Raw genomic sequence first — 19,873 nt, 5'->3', positions numbered from 1 at the left:
GAAATCTTCTTTCAGAACGCAGAAAAGGAAATTTCTGCGTAGCAAATTGAGCATTTGAATCTCAAGCCAGCCTTGTGTAGAGGCTAATATAGCACTCACATCAGTTCTAAGAAAAACTTTGATGCTGGTATCAGTTAATAGGCTGAGCTGGAGGAAGCTGGCAGTACTCGCCCCTCTCATGTAGCAGTGGGCGGGCAGCTTGGTGTGGAATTAAGGGCACCATACCTGTTCAGAGAAATTCCATCTAATGTGATTCCATTAACTGAATAATTTCTCTTCTCTTAATGAACCGATTCAACACTCTTTCAATGGCACAGCATTGGAGATGAGTCCTCAAATGTTCAAACCCAAAGTACATTTGCTCTCTTGAGTATGTGTGCAAGCTTGTAAAGTATGAAACTCAAACACTGTTTAATGTTTTTTTTTAAAGACTTTAAGCTGTAGAAATTCTCCTCCATATTACTTGTGGGTAAACTCTAACTCTTGGTTCCGGACAGTGACTAGATGTAAGAATTAACCTAAGTGCCAAATCTCCATTGGAACAAGGCATGCAATCTATGAGGACCCTGAATGCCTTGTGGTTTAGATTTTACATTGATTTTTTTTTTTTTTAATAAACTGTTTCTTCATCATTGAACCCATCTATCCATTCCTATACCTAACATTTATGGAGGGTCTCCTCTGAGGCAGGAATTGTGCCTGGAAAACAAACTGATTAAAATTTGCTTTTTTGCACAAGAAGTTCTAAGTTTTGTGGGGCATAGAGATGAATCACCTAATGAGTATAATACAGTGTGAGGAGCTCAGTGTTGGGGTGCTCTGGAAGGATACAGGATCATGTGACAGTCTCAGAAGCCTTCCCTAAGGCTGTGAAGGAGCTGGCAGGGGAGGGGTCAGAAGTGAGGCGGGGAGAGGGAGGGGTGGCCCTGACAGAGGGAGATGGGGCACAGGGCGTTTGAGACACTCCCAGCCCCGTCCTTGGCTAAGCAGGGTAATTGCAATATGATGTGCAGGTTTCCATTAAGGATTTACAAGTGAAGTGATACGGGAGCTGTGTACAGGGGCTGCCCCTGTCACTGTATATATTAGTATAAGGTAGGGTTGGCCAATGGGGACTGCTTTAGAGTCTGAGGTGGCTCTCCAGGTGTTTAATTATTTTAAACTTTATCAGTCGGAACACCATGTGTAAAGTCTTAAAAAACTTGTTATATACAATTAAGCTATATCTTATCTCTATATATCATTATACATACATGCTCTACTGCTATGGTAAGATTGTCTTTACTTTGTGCTCAGTTAGTTGTTCAGTTGTGAGTTGTGTCTGACTCTTTGCAGGCTCTTCTTGTCCATGGAATTTTTCAGGCAAGAATACAAGAATACTGGAGTTGCCATTTCCATCATACTGTTAAATAAAAAAGGAGAAGGAACATGTAAAACAGATAAAATTCTAGTTGAACATTTATTTTTTTAAAAAACTAACTTGAATCCTAAGAGCGCTTATTTTCTGGAGGGTAGGCTTCTGTGCCGTTTTCTACTTTGAAAATGAAAGTGTTAGTCACTCAGTCCTGTCTGACTCTTTGCAACCCCATGGACGGTATAGCCCGCCAGGCTCCTCTGTCTGTGGGATTCCCCAGGCATGAACACTGGAGTGGATTGCCATTTCCTTCTCCAGGGGATCTTCCAGACCCAGGGATTGAACCCAGGTCCCCTACATTGTAGGCAGATTCTTTACCATCTGAGCCACAAGGGAAGCCCTTGTTTAGAAGTTTTCTACTTTACATAGGGCTCCTGGATTAACTCAGTTGGTAAAGAATCTGCCTGCAGTGCAGGAGACCCTGGTTCAATTTCTGGGTTGGAAAGATCCACTGGAGAAGGGGTAGGCTACCCACTCCAGTATCCTTGGGCTCCCCTTGTGGCTCAGCTGGCAATGTGGGAGACCTGGGTTCGATCCCTGGGTTGGGAAGATCCCCTGGAGAAGGGAAAGGCTATCCACTCCAATATTCTGGCCTGGAGAATTCCATGGAGTCCATGGGGTCATAAGAGTTGGACACAACTGAACAACTTTCACTTTACATATTACTATACTATAATGTTTTAATAATGACTTGGTGTCACTTTTATAATTAGATTAAAAAACACATTCCCATTTTGGGGGAAAAACATACCCCAGATTGTTACTTTAGGAGATATCTGTGTACTATTACTGTGAATTTTAAGATTTACTGTACTGGTTTAAACTTTATAGGTTTAAATGAAATTTATTAATTTTCTTAATTTGATCATTGTTATTTAATCTCTTAAAGCATTCTAATGCTTACATATTATTTTTAGTAACTTTATATTAATATGGGTTCTTACATTAAATCTTTTCCTATTATATGCATATTTTAATTTGATATATTTACTGTCTCACAGAAGTTCTTCAGTTAAGAGTCGAGGGAGAAGAGAAAAGTGTATATAAAAGCATGTTTCCTCTGGAGTTTGAAATAAAGCTCAGGAAACTTTCTTTGCTAAGATTGGCTCTTGTTTTTCTCTTATAATGAACTGCAGATAATTAAAAATCTGTGAATCTGCTACTGGTGGAAGACTATTTCATAGAAGTCATCTTGTCTTTAAGTTTTTCATAGAGTAGTAAATATTTGACAGTCATGTTGGTGTGTTAAAAGTTGCCTTTTCTGTGATAAGGCAATGATCATTGCCCCTCGTAGCGTTCATTAAATCTTGGGGCCCTGTGGGGAAGCCGAAGGGCCGCTCTGGAGCAGAGAGCCTTATTGGGAAGGCGTGGGGCCCACAGGCCGTTGCTTCACTGAGCATAGGTCCCCTTCCAGGCCAGCCCCTCCCATCCTGACCACCTGCATCTCACAGTGGGCTGGAGGGAAGTGTGCTTGTAGGGAGAGATGAGTCTCTTCCCAGGCTCCTTTTGTTCTTTTCTCAGAGGTCTTCTCTGGGCCCTTGAGATCTTGTGATACTCACCCCTGTGTCATGAGAATTGGAAAGCTGATATTTGTGAATATGATAGCTTTCAAAAAATATTGTGAAGGAATTTCAAATCTTATGCTGTGACTTTCCCCTTATTCTCTTTTAAAATGCTTGATTATTGATCCAGAAAGTAGCCCCTTAGCTTAGGAATTATTAAGTGGAGTTCAGAAACAGCCACACATACATAGGGGCTCATGAAAGAATTTATTTATTTTTTAAAGAGGTTTATTGTTTTTATTATGGGCTTCCCTGGTGGCTTAGACAGTAAAGAATCTGAGTCAAATGAGTAATTAAAAACTTTGGTTGTATTTAGCACAACCCCCCGTCCCCGCCAATCTCATTACATTTAAAATCTAGAAATTCTACCATTATATGTACTTTGGTCACAGTGTAGTACATTAAGAACTTGAAGTCTGTGATGGATACTTCCTTTGTCTTTTTTTTTTTTTCATCACTGCTTCCTTTTGAGAGGTGATAGAGAAAAGGTCTCTTAAGTGTATTGCTGAGCCAAAAGGTAAAACAATTTAGTGCTTAGCAGTATATTACTGTTCTAGCTGTCTTAAATATTATTGTATTGCTTATTGTGGCCCTGGGCCCCGTGAAGCCCTCCAGGTTGAATCAACTGAAAATTGCATAGCTGTGCTGTTGGACACAGGAAGTATGAACAGAGCTTAACCCATCTCTTCAAGGATTCCCACCCCCTCCCCCCGCCACAGGAGTAAAATGGCAGAAATTCAGTAGATGGCCCAAAGTATGAACTTTTATGAAAACAAGAGATTGACACACAATTACAAGAAACCAGGGACACTTAGTATATATCCTGAGACAGTGACAGAGGGAATCAGGCAGCTGTGGCAGTCAGCCCTCTTGGTGAGGCCCCCGGCTCTGCCGTGTGGGCCTGTTTGACACCAGGTCCGGCACAGCTTTTCCTCTGTCTCTCCGCCCTTCTCTCCTGTCCTCTCCCTTTCTCCCTCTCTCTCATCAGGCTAAACGCCTACCGCACCACCTCCACTTTGCTACCCTGCGGACTTCTTATATTTGACGTGTCCGTAAGTGAACTTCATACCTCTTCTGGGCAAACCTGGACCTTTCCCTGTGCTCCTTTGTCAGTGAATGACAGACAGCACACGTATCTAAGAGCCCATGCCTAAAACTAGCACATCATTTTTGTCTATTAATTTCTTCTTCATTTACCTTTCCCAGTCGATTCTTGAAATGCAGTGAGACGCATTTTGTTATTTCTACTTATAAATTATTGCTCGCTCTCTGGATTACATTGCCACTCCTTAACTTAGACTATTGTCGTCCCTCACCAGTCCTTTGTCATATCCTCTTATCCACTTTCAAATCCTCCATCCCATTCTCCACATTTGAAGCCAGACTATGCAGTCTGAGATTTTCTGGATTAACGGTTTCAAATTTATGTATAAATGGGCTTCATTGGTTGTGTTATTTGTTTTGTTGTCCACCCATCCCCACACCCCCACCCAAAGAATATAATCCAGCTTTGAGCACACAGAGATTAAAAACTACGTAAAGTGGATGATTTCAGATGGTGTATCACTTGCATGTCTCTCTGTATGTGTGATTTTCCCCGTATCATCTCCTGAAGAAGTTACTTGTATATTTTACTTGATTGATTTTCAGAGTTGCTGATGTCTAAATAAGTAGGGCTGTTTACCATTAAAGTAGATGCTGTGTTAAAATTACAATCAATGGTGTAGTACCAGATAATCTCAAGCACTACCGATAATGCTTAGTGATTTGTGGTTGGCAAAGTAATAAATCTAAATAATAGTATTTATATAGATCTAATATGTTGCAGTGATTTCTGCAGCAAAGAAAATCAATGCAAACTATGTTGACCAGTGCCATTTGATTTGGGGCAAAATAAACTTTAATTGCACAAGTGTTTATTGAGAAATCATTATGCAGGAAAGATGATGAATCAAATAAGAGTCCTGATTACTCTCCAGGGATTTACAGTTGAACAGCAGAAACAGAGTAAATTTTTTCCAAACGATAGAGAGTAAAGACCATACTAACATAAGAGAGGTAGATGGACAGTGCAAGAACTTAAAAGAGTGGGGAGAAATATTTCTGGAGAAAGAATTACAGGGGGAATCAAATCCAGTCCCTAAGGCTCTGACCGTGTGGATCACAGTCAACTGGGGACGGGTCTGAACGGGACGGGAGCACCGGGCCACCTGCCCTGCCTCCTGGGAAACTGTATGCAGGTCAGGAAGCAACAGTTAGGACTGGACATGGAACAACAGACTGGTTCCAAATAGCAAAAGGAGCACGTCAAGGCTGTATATGGTCACCCTGCTTATTTAACTTCTATGCAGAGTACATCATGAGAAACGCTGGGCTGCAGGAAGCACAAGCTGGAATCCAGATTGCTGGGAGAAATATCAATAATCTCAGATATGCAGATGACACCACCCTTATGGCAGAAAGTGAAGAGGAATGATGAAAGTAAAAGAGGAGAGTGAAAAAGTTGGCTTAAAGCTCAACATTCAGAAAACGAAGATCATGGCATCTGTTCCCATCACTTCATGGGAAATAGATGGGAAAACAGTGGAAACAGTGTCAGACTTTATTTTTTTGGGCTCCAAAATCACTGCAGATGATGACTGCAGCCATGAAATTAAAAGATGCTTACTCCTTGGAAGGAAAGTTATGACCAACCTATATAGCATATTCAAAAGCAGAGACATTACTTTGCTGACTAAGGTCCATCTAGTCAAGGCTATGGTTTTTCCAGTAGTCATGTATGGATGTGAGAGTTGGACTGTGAAGAAAGCTGAGCACCAAAGAATTGATGCTTTTGAACTGTGGTGTTGGAGAAGACTCTTTGAGAGTCCCTTGGACTGCAAGGAGATCCAACCAGTCCATCCTGAAGGAGATCAACCCTGGGATTTCTTTGGAAGGAATGATGCTGAAGCTGAAACTCCAGTACTTTGGCCACCTCATGAGAAGAGTTGACTTATTGGAAAAGACTCTGATGCTGGGAGGGATTGGGGGCAGGAGGAGAAGGGGACGACAGAGGATGAGAAGGCTGGATGGCATCACTGACTCGAAGGACGTGAGTCTGGGTGATCTCCAGGAGTTGGTGATGGACAGGGAGGCCTGGCATGCTGTGATTCATGGGGTTGCAAAGAGTCGGACACAACTGAGCGACTGAACTGAGACTGTGGCAGTCGTTGGCGATGACTAGCATGGAAAGCCTTTGGTATTGTACTTGTGCATTAGATTTTATATAGCCTAGGGAGCCCTGGAAGATTTACGAGAGATATAAATAAGCAAGTAGAATGTATAGTAGTATATATTCTGCATTATAAAAGATCTTGTTTTTAAACTCCTCAACATTTAAGAATGATTAATTTAAACTCTAGTTGGAGATTGAACTTCCATGTAAAAGTGATTGTTATTTTTAGAGGTGATTATCAGAATCATGAAAATTATTGTTAGTAATCCAGAGCTTGATTCAATAACTAAGTATCCTGAGAAACAAGTGTTTGGTTATCAAAGAGGCTGCTCTGTTTCACATGAATGAAACAGTCCACAGTCTCTTAGGTTTACCACTGTGTGGAGTTTTGCATTTATGACATTGACTTAATTCAAATGAGATCGGTATTCTGAATACCAACTAGAAGGTGGGTTTGTTTATTTATTGTGTTAATGGCCAAATTATTGGAACCTAAAATGGCTGGTAAAGCTAATGAAAACAGTGAGCTGGTCTTTCGTTTCAAGAGAAGATAGGTTAAAACAAACCTCATTTATTGTCTTTTGATTCTTGCCATTGTGTAGTAATTAGGTGAATGTAGAGATGATGAACATAATGTTGTTTCTTGACAGTGTAATTCTTCTCCCCAGTAAGTCTAGAGAGAGGATGTGGGTGGTGTTTTCTAGAGAGGGATGTTGAGTCCATCCTTATATATGGGTGCTAGAAAAACATGCTGGAATTTGTGTTGTAATATATGTAGCCCATGGTTTCTGCATCTCAGGCCTTACTTTTATTAACTTCTCATGTGTTAATCTTTACAGTTTTAGGAGGGAAGCATGATCTCCTGTTCACATATGAAAAACTAAAGAACAGAGAAGTTACATAACTTGCTAAATGTTGCACAGTAAGTCACAGGCGTTTGAACTGAAGAAATCTGGCTCTGGTCATGGTCTTGTTCAAGAAATTAAGCTTTATTTATTACACAGGTTCAGGCTAGTACTGTTACCTGGCTCATGTGAGCGCCAGGCAGTGAGACAGGATCCTGGCATGAAGAGGGAATTCTCCATGGCAGGCGCTCCTGCCAGGCTGTAGTCACTCATTTGCTCTCGGTGGTTGGGGCACATAGGTGCTAGATGTGTCTGGTTATGGGCTCTTGGATTGCTTCTCCTAGTTAACTTACCTTTCAGTACACAAAGATTGTTGCCAAAGAGACTGCAACTTCAGGGCCACTGGAGATGCAGTTGAAGCAAACAGGAAAACAGGGGAGCCGCTCACCCCCTGTTCCCGTGCAGGCTTAGGCTAGGACAGGGCAGGCAGCTCCATCTAGCTGGGGGTAAGGAGAGTCTTCTCGACTTGAGACTGCTTTTCTGTATCTGGTGTGTTAATGACGAATCTCTTGACCTAAGTAAGTATTGAAATATTAACCAATGGTAGGCCAGGTATAGAATTTTAAAATAAATATATACATAAACATAGCATCAGCTTCCCAGGTGGCAAAGTTGGTAAAGAATCCTCTCACCACTGCAGGAGACAAAAGAGACACAAGTTTGATGCCGAGGTTGGAAAGATCCCCTGGAGAAGGAAACGGCAACCTACTCCAGTGTTCTTCCTGGGAAATCCCATGGACAGAGGAGCCGGGAGGGCTGCAGTCCAGGGGTTTGCAAAGAGTTGAACATTATTGAGCGTGCACACGCGCACATGCACACAGACATATATATGCATACACACACATTCATTTTATATACATATTAAATGTAGTGTACGAGCCAGGAGTGCTTCTTGACCACCTAACCTGAGATCTGGATCCCTTGCCATTGCAGTCTGTAGGGAACACTGGGTCTGCCTTCACCCTAGACTGCGCCTATGGACCTGCTCGCTCGCCTCCTTCCTCTCTCATTTGTTCTTAGCTCTTCAGTAAACTTTACACTCCTGTCCAACGTTTTTAAAGTTTTTAAAAATTATATCCTCTCATTTCTCACATCCAACTTTAGACCTACCTCTATGGAAATAAATTACATTGTTTATCTCTTACAGTACCTCCTTATTTTACAGTCTTTCTTAGATGTCTTTTTAAGGATTTAAAATAAACATTTAGACTTTATGCTGCTGCTGCTGCTAAGTCGCTTCAGTCGTGTCCAACTCTGTGTGACCTCATAGACGGCAGCCCACCAGGCTCCCCCATCCCTGGGATTCTCAGGGCAAGAACACTGGAGTGGGTTACCATTTCCTTCTCCTTTATAAGATGCTTAATTACCAGACGTCATTGGGCAGTGAGGGCCAGTATACCAGAAACACACCTCCTTGCATCTGTGCCTGTGTGGTACAGTCTACGGTCCGTTTTCATTAAGCCTTGGGTAGAGATTGGTGCGTTTTGGACAGTAACTTGGCTGGCACTTAGGACTCGCTGTCAGCGTGTGGAATGCTGCCTGCTGTCGGGAGCCCATGCTGCTCTTCGCTGAGGCACACAGGGGAGTCAGTCAGGGTCTCTGCCTTCAGATTGGCACCTCCATCCCTTCTTAAGAAAAGGAAGGTAGGAAGTAATCACTGGGCCTGGAAAAAGACTGTGAGGTTTGAGACTATAAAAGCCTCCCTTTTTGATAAATAAGGCTTCCCTGGTGGCTCAGAGGTTAAAGCGTCTGCCTGGAATGAGGGAGACCTGGGTTTGATCCCTGGGTTGAGAAGATCCCCTGGAGAAGGCAATGGCACCCCACTCCAGTACTCTTGCCTGGAGAATCCCATGGAGGGAGGAGCCTGGTAGGCTACAGTCCATGGGGTGGCAAAGAGTCGGACACGACTTCACATTCACTTTTTGATAAATGACTGCTTTGTGGTTTTTGTCTGTGGGAGTGCGCCCCCCAGTGGCCACTCCCCACATTCATACCCTGTATGTGCCATTCCCTTGAGTCTGGCCTGACCCTGCAGCTCCCTTAGCTGACAAGAAGTGTACTTCCAGGCCCACGCTTTAAGGAAGCCTGAGAGCTTCTGTTTTTCTGATCTTAGAAGACTCATGCCATGCGAAGGTCTTGTCACCCCAAGGCCACTGTGGGAGGTGGGCACTCAGGGACACGACTGAGTGGCTAAGCACGTGTGTATAAATAACCAGGGCTTCCCTGGAGGCTTGGATGGCAAAGAATCTGCCTGCAGTGCAGGGGAAACCCAGATTCTGTCCCTGGGGCGGCAGCAGTCTCCTGGGGGAGGGAATGGCAGCCCACTGCAGTGCTCTTGCCTGGGGAATCCCATGGACAGCAGAGCCTGGTAGGCTACAGCCCATGGGGTCTCAAAGAGTCGGGCATGACTGAAGCGACTTACATGCACATACATCTATTAAGAACAAAGACCAGGATTGAGATGTGGAGAAGATTTCAGAGTTGAGTAAGACACATTTCTCTTGCAGGGAATACAGCCTGAAAGAAGTGTCTCAAACTACAGTTTGGTGAGTGGGACAAGAGAAAGCAGGAGGCGAGAGAGCGTGTGGGCTGTGGGTGTCGGGGACGCAGCCTCGGGCCTGTCAGCCTGCTGATCTTGGAAAGGGCTGGCAGTGCCTGCACTTGTGTGCTGGGTTTGTTCTTTACAAGGAGAAGCTGAAACCACCCAGAGTGACTCTGGATTTTAAACACCAATTTAAGCCCGGGTTCCTGCCCAGACGGATGATTCTGCCTCTTACTTTCCCGCCCCAGCTGCTCTGCTTCAGGAGGCTGGCCGCCTTCCTGTTTCAGAGAAGCTCCTTAGTGCCTGAGGGCTTGTGCGTTTGGGAACTTCTCTGCTCCAAACCCTTGCCTAGGACACAGCCAAGCTGACTGCCTGGGCTGACGTTGCTCTGCCCTCCATGATACCCATGCTGTCTGTCCTTGCCTTCTGTCCACCTCAGTAGAGCTTAGCAGTAATGAACGGATGTGTGCCTGCACGTCTGCTTCTCTTGTCGCCCGGCTCTTCTGTTCTCCACCCAGCACCTGGAACAAGATTGAGCATCACCAGCGTGTAGCAGGCACAACGCTTCCTGTGGGCTCAACACTAATCTCAGGACAGGCTTTGTTGATTTTGTCAGTATTTTAAAGAACAAAAGCAAAGCGGGTTTTGTTGCCCTTCTTCCTGCAGATTTAGGCTTTTGTTAGGAGGAGAGAGCGGGTCCAGGCTCTGAGGTTTCAGCAGAGGCTGCTCCCCACCGCACCCCAGCCCTGAGCCAGGGCCGGTGCTCTCGGGGGTCTTCCCTCGTCTTCCCTGTGCACACGTAGGGGTTAGGGGGTGATGGTGTTGGATTCCTACAGAAAAATCCTTTGAGAGGGTGTCAACTCTCCTGCATCCCGAGAAGCTGATGCTTGAGTCTTGTCTCGCCCCGCAGGTGTTTGCATGCTTTCCAGATGTGTGGTTAGTGTCTGCCTGGACACTTCAGCATTAGCTGGTATCCTCTTCGTTTTCTTGTTGTTTTAAGGGTGAGCGTGACGTTCTTTACAGCAGTACATCTGAGCTGCACTGGGTAGTTCTAGGAACACGGTAATTTTGAGAAACTGAAATGAATTCAGAGGGCTAAAGTCAGAGGCAGGAGAGTGGGGAGGCTGGGGAAGCAGGCACAAGAGTGCTGGGCTGTGCATAGCAGCTCCAGGCCATGAGGAGTTTCCTGTAAGGGTAGCCAGACCTCTTGTTTTAAACAGACATACAACAGGGTCACAGAAGGCTGCTAAGACCTCCCTGTGATTGAAGGAGATAGAAGTGGATACAGAGATGGAGTTATGCTGTGGGTGAGGTGAGGGATGACAGTGGCTTGGATTAGTGGTTGAGCTGGGACTGCAGGGAAATAGGCAGGTTTTAGAGAGATCTTGGAGGTGACATTGCTACCATTAATTGATTCACTGGACATTGATTAAATGCCCTCTCTGCAAGGGTATTGGAGCAGTGACTACAAAAGGCCTCCTCACTGCCCTCATGGAATGCCTTTTAGGTTTCTGGCTTGAGCTCCTGCATGGATGATAGTGCCATTTGCTGGGAAAAATGATGTGTTTGACACTACATTGGCAGGGATTACAAGTTAAGTTTTAGTATTGACTTGGAGGTCAATAAAGCATCCCTTTGTTAGACTAATCAACTTTTTGGTGAGCATCCAATTAAGGGAAACCTTTTAATGGAGATAGTGACATGTTCTTGAGTCTTAGTTGTTTATGAAATGACAGCTTCACTATAATTGTTCCCCATGAAACAGTGTCATGTCACAAATATAGTTTGGATCAATTAAAGCTAGTCCTTCCTTGATCTTTATTGAGGAAGAACATAATTATTGGATCTTACAGGTTATGTGGTAAAACTCAGATATACTCTGTGCTGGTTTACCATCTTTGTAATCATTTGAAACATTTCTTATTTACAGTTGTAATATTTGTAATATGATAGTATATTTGTCATATAATAATTGGCATCTGGGGAAAAATCATTGGTCTTGGATGTAACACTTTCACCTTCTATTCAGATTTGTAAACAAATGGAATCATTAATAAAAATGAAGACTAATGTGTACTAGGGTCTTACTGTCTGTCTTACCAGTACAGTCATCAAGTAGAAAATAGAACCTGGCTTCTGGAAGGACAGACTTTATTTGGGAGGATTTCTAGAAGCTCAAGGAAAGGACTGAAGTGACAGAGAGCATGCTGAGCCCAAGGCCTGCAGGTGTCCCGGAGGTCAGACCTCAGACGGAGAGTAGATGAGGCCAGGAGGGTGAGGGACGAGGGACGTTGGCAGAGTGGGGAGGGGCGGGCAGAAGGGACGGACGCCTGAGTGCGTCTTACCCGAGGCTTGTCCCTGGGAACGCAGGGCCTGTAAGAGGAGTGGTGGAATCTCATGGTTTGCTGTGTTGTCAAGTGACTTGAGTGAATCATGTTCCATGGACTTCCGTTGCCTCAGTGTGAAATTCGGTATTTGCACTGGATGCTTTGTAAGGTCTCTTAAGTTTATTAATTGGGAGATATTTAACTATTACAGACGTGATGTAGATGTGGCTGTTTGAACACTCATTTTTATGCTCTCCTTGAAACCTGCAAAAATGAATATAAATGAATGAAAACGGCACAGACCTATGAAGGTAAGAATGGGCGTGTAAGGCAACTTTAGTTAAACGATGTTAGTAAAATTTGGTGGTTGCAAAATAAATGGATAAGCGATGATGACTTAGGAGACCAGAGAAAGCAGAATCCTGACCTTGCAGGGGAGGAGAAAGCAACTAAAAAGATGCTTATTAGTGTGGAAAGCCTCGAGAAGACTCGGGAATTGTAAATAGCAGTTACTGTGGAGCTACACTGACGGGGTAGAACTGACAAGAGAGGGTGTGGTAGAAAGTCTCTGCGTGGAGGTTATTGGACCCCTAGATGCTCTTCCCAGCTGAGCGAACCTGGCATCCGCCCTTCTCACCCTCGCAGGGGATGGGAGATTTCCGGAGAGTCTGAGCCAGAGACGCTTTGGCTCTGAGACCCACATGGATGAAGCTCAGGGCTGCCGGGAGGTGTGCACTGAAGATGAGGGAAGTGTCCCTTTAAGTAGAGGTGTGTGTGCTTCATAGCGAGATTCTCCGTGTTCCTCCTCCTAGGAAATTAGGGAATTCCTATTCAGGGAAATGCCTAGCACAAGAGAAGAGAAATGCGGACATTGATGTTTGAGTAGCTTTGGGTGATAAAACCGGGCTGCTGTGTCACAGTGAAATTGTTACATGTGGTTGTCAGATTGCACGCATGTACAAAAGCAGAAAGTCAAGTTAGCATTTTAGCTTCAATTTTAAAATTTTAAAAACAAAAAGCAGAGGGTGACCAGTCATGTGAGGAAAAGCCGTAATGTAGCAGGAAATAAATTCTCAAAATGTAAAGGGTAAGAGGCATCAGTGAAAGACACACATACTGTTCCTAGAAGCTCCCTGTGTGGGGGTGGGGCACCTAGTGCCATTACCAGCCTCAGAAAGATAAGAACTCACATCACTCCATAAAGTATTCTTAAAATGTCATAAAGAAGGAACGAGTGTAAGAAAATACTGTTGGTAGTTAAAACATTTGATCGCAGAAATGAAAAAAAACAGTGGGTGTGTAGGAAATATAATTAAATCTCCCTGAAAGTAAAACAGAGGGATGAAGGAAGGAGGAGAAATAAGAGAAACTTAGACCCTACTCAAGAGGCCCAGTGTCCAAATAGGAGAACTTCCAGAAAGATAAAGCAGAGAAAATGGGGAACAAGAATAAGGTAGAGTGGGTTGAGACGTTGATTTCTTTCTTTCACTTTGTAGTATTATTTGATATTTTAAATTCTGTACATTTCACCTCTAGTTTTTAAGTAATTTACTTAAATTTTAAAAAGCAAAAAGTAATTACATGTAAAGGTTAAAAATAGAGAATTTAGTTTTTGTTAAAGACCTATAAGATAGAAAGTGGACAAGGAAAAAAGTACCATTTTGATTTTTTTTAAAGTACATATTTCAGGAAAATTGCTTCAATTACCATAGAGACATTAGAAATGATTTTGTCTTAAAAAACAGCAACTGCACAGCAGTGGTGTAACTCCTGGAATATGGCTGATACCAAAGCTGCAACTCCATGAGTTTGTAATCAACAATCTTGCCAAAGAGATGTTTCTCTCTTGGTAAATAGGGCTGATTTCCTATTTGAAAGTATACAGGATTCTTAATTACCATAAGGCTTTTAAAATTATGTAAAATTCCTAATAATAATTAGTTCATTCGGTTGTATCTATTGTCTATTATGTGCCATGCATTATTTTAAATTATTTATTTGTGTGGACCCATTTAATCCTCAGAATAGCCCTGTGAGGGGAGGTCCTGTTGCCATTTATGATTCCCATTTCACAGATGAGGATACCAGGGCCTGGTTACCCTGAGCCAGGGTCTCTCAGCAGAAAAATGGGATAGCCAGGTTTTACAGTCCTCAGTCTGTAGTACTCCTGATTAATTCACTGCTACTCTGCTTGTTAAGTAGATCCCTAGGCACCTAGGCTGACTGGATGGGTGGACACCCAGACCAGCCCTCAGTGCTGATTAACGAAGGCCTAAGTGCTCGCCAGGGGGAAGGACGCGGGCACTTCGTGGTGCCCGTTGGAGCACCTTACAGGACACCTGGCATTGCTTCCCCCAGCCTGCTCGTGGTTGGTGTTGAATGGGTGTTGAAATTGTCAGGATGGCACCTGAGGAATTCTGGGAATTAACTTCACTTACAATTACAGGAAATAGTCACCACTGGAGTGACTTGCTAGGAAGAAATACGTGTTTTCTTAAATTATATATTTTTAGCCCTATTTTATGCAGTTTGTGGGAAACATTATAGGGTGATGCTGTAGCAGGAACTTAAATTATTTGTCAGTAGTCAGTGATGTGCAGCACACTGTCCCCTAAAATTCAGGAAATAAATCGCTTTCTTCAGATATGAATATTACAAATTGTTTCTTTTTTTTATTTTTCCTAGTTCAACTTTGTGGGAAAACTTTTGGGGCCACGTGGAAATTCTCTGAAGCGTTTACAAGAAGAAACCTTGACAAAAATGTCCATCCTTGGAAAAGGCTCCATGAGAGACAAGGCAAAGGTAAAGGTTTTTGGAAACAATGGCTGCTGCTTTAGTCAAGTTACATAATGTACTTTCAGATCAGCCATGGTGTGAATACGTGTTACATAAAAGCTAACTAGGGTCCCAGGTGAAATTATATGAAGATGCTGCATATGGTGATATATTTGTGATGCTATTCAGAAAGGTGGGTCACTCAGGCCAGTTTCAGAATATGTAGTATCTTAAACCAAAATCTGTGACTATTACTTTAATTTATGGAGTGAAATAGTAGAAGCAATACCTTCTAGAAAAAGCAGTTTTATTGAAATTATCATGAGTAGAAAAGTTATCTAAAGTCTCAGCATCACTATTTGCATTTTAGATTAATTTCTTCAGGTCTTTTTTTCTATGCCTGTGTTTCATATTGTTGAGTTTTTAAAGTATATGCTTTTGTTTTCTCTTTTTGCCCTTCTTTTGTTACCCCATGCATTTTTTATCAAGTTAAAATTGATCATAAATGTTTTGTTCATTGCTTCCTAACCTGATACATAGTTGTTCTACTTGGATGTATTCACATGACTGCCTCTTAATAAACTAAAATTACTGAATTATTTTTATTGATCACTTTCTTAAATAAAACAATTCTAAATGAAATGCTCACATTTCATAATGTGGTATCACTTATGTTGTCCTATTATTATTTTGTTGTTCTCTCATTATTAAAAGATTTATATTACTGAGAATGAAATCCGCTTTCAGTTATCACTTTCTGCAAAATGTTGGACAATTATTGTGTCAGACAAAAAGCATATTTAAACAAAATTCAGCCTCCTTACAAAAATGTCCGTCTAAACAATAGCTTTTATAATTTAAAAAAAAAGCCACCATTTGTTTATTTAAAAGCCACTGTGAGTCAGGTACTCTGTGCACCATCTTACATGTATTATTACTGCATGTTATCTTTGGGAAAATGATAACAGATACATAATATTTTTCTTATTTTATGTCAGAAAAGTGAGATTCAGAGAACCTAAATCTATTATCCAGGTTTATTAGTGGAGTTTATATTACTTTATTAAAACATGGCTACATATCACAGTCATATGAGATATTGTTTAAAAATAGAGTCCCATGCCCAGCCTGTTTCAGTAGAACCTCAAAATGAACTTTCAATAGGTGTTTAAGGGATTCTGATGCACGCCAGGTCAGCTGAACTGCTCACAAAGCATCACTGTCGACAAAAGATGTTCCTCTGATTCCCTGACTCACCTGTTCTGGCAGGAGGAGAGGATGGAACCATATATGGGTCAGTTGGTCAGAAATTCTGTGTCTTACTGGAAAGTATCCCATCTTTGCTGATGTCTTACTTAAGTTTTCAGGAAGGCCATCTGGTAATGAAGTCCATGATATGACCAGTGAAACCCATCAACTTTGTGCTGCTTGTTTGTTATTAAGGGCCTTCCTTGTTGAGAAGCTGTGTTTTGTGCCACTGATCAGGGAGTCCACAGATGGTTTTATAGGAAGAAGGAAGCAGGGGAGGCAAGTCCTCAGCCATAGGGTATGTCCAAAGAGCAAGTGCCTGGCTGGGTATAATTAGAGGGATCCTAAACTGTGTCAGCTCGCTAACCATGCTTGGTGGTCCTCCCAGATCTTGTGGCCATTTTAAGGGCTGGTGATTGTTCTCTGCTTCTGGCATGTTAGACAGGCAGCGGTGACAGGAGCCAGGAATCCTTTTTGAGGGCAGTCCATGTGGTGCAGTCACGTTCATGAGTAGCCTCTGAGGGGGTTGGGAGTGAGGTGCTTTGACATCCGTTGCAGTGGGTCCTTTGGGCTACCTGGTCACAGAGGCCATGCTCCGCATCGCATGGGACTCCCTGTTATTACACATTCGAGCCTCTTTCCCAGACCAGGTATCACCCCTTCACAAATCCTCTCATTTCTGTGTCCTTGAACACATCAGTCAGTGGGTCAGTATGGGGATTCCTCAAATGGTGATCATTTACATCCCATCAAGGCACCTAGGAGCTGAGGACATAGCATAGTGTACTGAGCCCACTGTCAGGGGACCAGGACCAAAAGCACTTTATCTCTTGACTCCATAAACCCCAGTCTCATTGGTGGCCTTCGGCAGAGCAGCATTTGCCCAGAATCGAGTCTGTTCATCCTCAAACTGTATGAGTATTTCTCCTTTTCAGCATACGCTTATTATAGTAAAAGGCCCCAGATCCTTGTTGGAAAGACTGGGAGTAAATGTTTAGTACACACACACCAGGAATCCTACAGTTACTGTCTTCGTGCAGCCTTCTCCTCTAGATTTAGTTCAGCTCTTTTATTTTCTGCATCCCTGGGGCAGGCAGGGATACAGTCTTGGGACAGGAGGTGATAAAGGGTAGTAGAAGGAAAGCATGAGAATTGTCATCTCCTTTTAAGCAGCTTCCTTGACTGTTTGAGACGGGCTTTTGCCAGTGTGGGAGGCTCAGTGGGGCTTAGTGTTTGTACTCAGAGTCACTCGAATCCTTCCAGATGTTGCCCATCCAGCTCTCAGGGTTTCATGGTCCTCCAGACACTGTCCTTAGTCCCCATAGGGATGGCCGGCAGTCTGCTGGTCATTCCGCTGTACATGCCCGAGCTTCGCCTGGTCTCTTGGCTCCAGCAGCCCGTGGCCACAGCAGGGAAACCTTCTGGGATACTTCTGGCTCTTTGGGCCTTGAACTGATTATGTCAAGTCCTGAGTCTGCCATTTCCATCTTCAGTGCAGTAGAAAGAGCCCATTTCACCCCACCCTGCCCACCTCGTCTCCTTCTCGCCCATCATACTGTCCCATGTGGTCCATGGCTTACACCTTCAGAAGTGTCTCCCTGACAGTAACCACAGTGATCGTTTCAGCGACAGATGTGTCCCATCTGCCAGGTAGTAGTCAGATCCTCACTGCCTAACTTCAGTTTATCCTTTCTATTGATTTTTAGTCTACAGAAGTCCTCCATTAATAATGTTTATTTCTAAAGACATTTCCATTCCCTAGTATTACAATCTCTTCCTTTTAGATTTTCATAGTGTTCATCATTTAAGTTCTAATGTGAACATAATTCATTTTCTTCTTGTACTTGCTCTTTTGATAAAATTGTAGGATTCATTACTGACATGTATCAACTGGTTATGTAGCATAATAATCACAAAAATGCTATGGTCTCTTGAGCCTTCAGTTTGTGCCAGACATGCTGAATGTTTTGCACACATCATCTATGTTATAGGATAATATAATAATTAATACTATCATTATGTTATAATAATTATCATTACTGTATTTATCATTTGAGTGCTTGTTTTATGGTAAGCATAATTCTAAAGACTTCTGATGTCTTTTGAATGACTCCAACACCTTTATTGCTAATAACTCCTAATGACTATTATGATGGCTACTTTATTACTATAACAACCCTTTGAGTAGTAGGTACTACATTATTATTATTCATTTTAAAATCACTTCTTCAAGATAAAGATAAAGTAACCTGACCAGTTGTTGGATTTGGGGTTTAAATGCAGAACTCAATAAAGTCTGTGTTCTTCCCTAAACAGAGCATTGCCTCTCACCATTAACCCAAGAAGAAACCCAGTAATAACTGCTCACTCTGTGGAGTTGCAGGACAGTTGTGGTTATGATCAGAAAGCCTCCCGGTTCCAGCTTCAGTTTGTAATAGAAATGAAAATGTTTGCCTGTGAATCAACAATTATAATCTCATTTAAAGCATTAGCTTGGTGCCATTATTAGAAAAAGATAAGAAATGTTTACTTCAGTAGTTCATGTTTTCAAAGGTGAACTACCAGGCATAGAATCCAGTTTTTAAGACCTCAACTTTGAAAGTCAGAGTGTCAGATCAAATAATGAAAATATTCTGATAAGGACAAGAACTAGTCCACCATTGGCATAAAGAATAGTCCTTTTCACAGTTGACAGATTTTGAAGGAAATGCATCGGTAGCTTATATTTGCTCTCCCTTCAAATAATTTTTTTCTTGTCTTTCATTCTCTGGTCCACTTTCCATAAATGTGAAGGAAATTAGCATTTCCTGAGTACCTGCCCCACACAAGGCAGCATCCTGGGCACTATGTACACCATCTCCTCTGCCAGCCTTTACCCAAGCTGCCTTTGTAGTCATCTCAGCGAGCCTGCACTCATTTACATTGCGAGAGTTTCTCAGTTGTGTCTGACTCTGTGACCCCGTTGACTGTAGCCTGTCAGGCCCTTCTGTCCAAGGGATGTCCCAGGCAAGAAAACTGGAGTGGGTTGCCATTCCCTTCTTCAGGGGATCTTCCCGACCCTGGGTCTCCTGCATTGCAGGCAGACGCTTTACCGTCTGAGCACCAGGGTGTTCATATACATATGGTGGTTTAGTGGTGGTGATGGTGGTGATGGTGGTTTAGTCGCTAAGTCGTGTCTGACTCTTGGGATCTTGTGAACTGTAGCCTGTTAGGCTCCTCTGTCCGTGGGATTCTCCAGGCAAGAATACTGGAATGGGTTGCCATTTCCTTTTCCAGGGGATCTTCCTGATCTAGGAATCGAACCCAGGTCTCCTGCATTGCAGGCAAATGTTTTACCAACTGAGCTATGGGGGAAGCCCTGACACCAAACTGATTTTGTGAATTAAGTGTTGGATTACATATAATCTGTTCAGACTCACACCCATATTGACCAGCATGGCTAAAATTCAGGTCTGTCTGGCTCTAGGTCCCCTGCCCTTTTCATGCTGTGTATTTTAATTGCATTTCTTCATGAGAATTCAAATTAGTTAACTAACAAAAGTTGAAGCCTTAGATCCAGGGTGTGTGTGCCTCTTTGGCCCCTTGGCTAATGCCAGGACCAGCAGGTGCTGTTGCCAGGAATCCCTGGGCTCTCTCTCTTACAGGGTAGGTTTTTTGGAATGGCTCGCAGGGATTCCTGCCTTTTGGAAATCCCTCCGGTTGTAGGTTCCTACTAATCTTTGTGTGTCTGTTTGACCTTAATGTTGAGAACAAAGACTATTAGAAGAATTAGATTCTGTAATTGTTGCTCTAATGAAGGCTTGTTGAAAGAGCTAATGGAGCAAAGTTAGTGGTCTGTTTATGATCTGAATCCCTCCCGTCCCCCGCCTATTTTCTTCCCCTGAAT

At 42.8% G+C, this 19,873-nt stretch overlaps 1 protein-coding gene across 2 annotated transcripts in view; it reads left to right on the top strand.

Moving 5' to 3' along the window:
- Positions 1-19,873, top strand: part of KHDRBS3 (KH RNA binding domain containing, signal transduction associated 3) — a 159,060-nt gene that overhangs the window by 58,288 nt on the left and 80,899 nt on the right. For both annotated transcript variants that reach the window (XM_040262080.1, XM_040262082.1), the window contains exon 3: positions 14,650-14,766. In XM_040262080.1, coding sequence (XP_040118014.1) covers positions 14,650-14,766 — 117 coding nt within the window. The remainder of the gene's footprint in view (positions 1-14,649; positions 14,767-19,873) is intronic.

This window comes from Oryx dammah, unplaced genomic scaffold, assembly GCF_014754425.2.
Source record: "Oryx dammah isolate SB20612 unplaced genomic scaffold, SCBI_Odam_1.1 HiC_scaffold_19, whole genome shotgun sequence".
NCBI lineage: Eukaryota > Metazoa > Chordata > Mammalia > Artiodactyla > Bovidae > Oryx > Oryx dammah.
The sequence above is the reverse complement of the archived record's forward strand: the minus strand, read 5'-3'. Positions and strand labels throughout refer to the sequence as shown.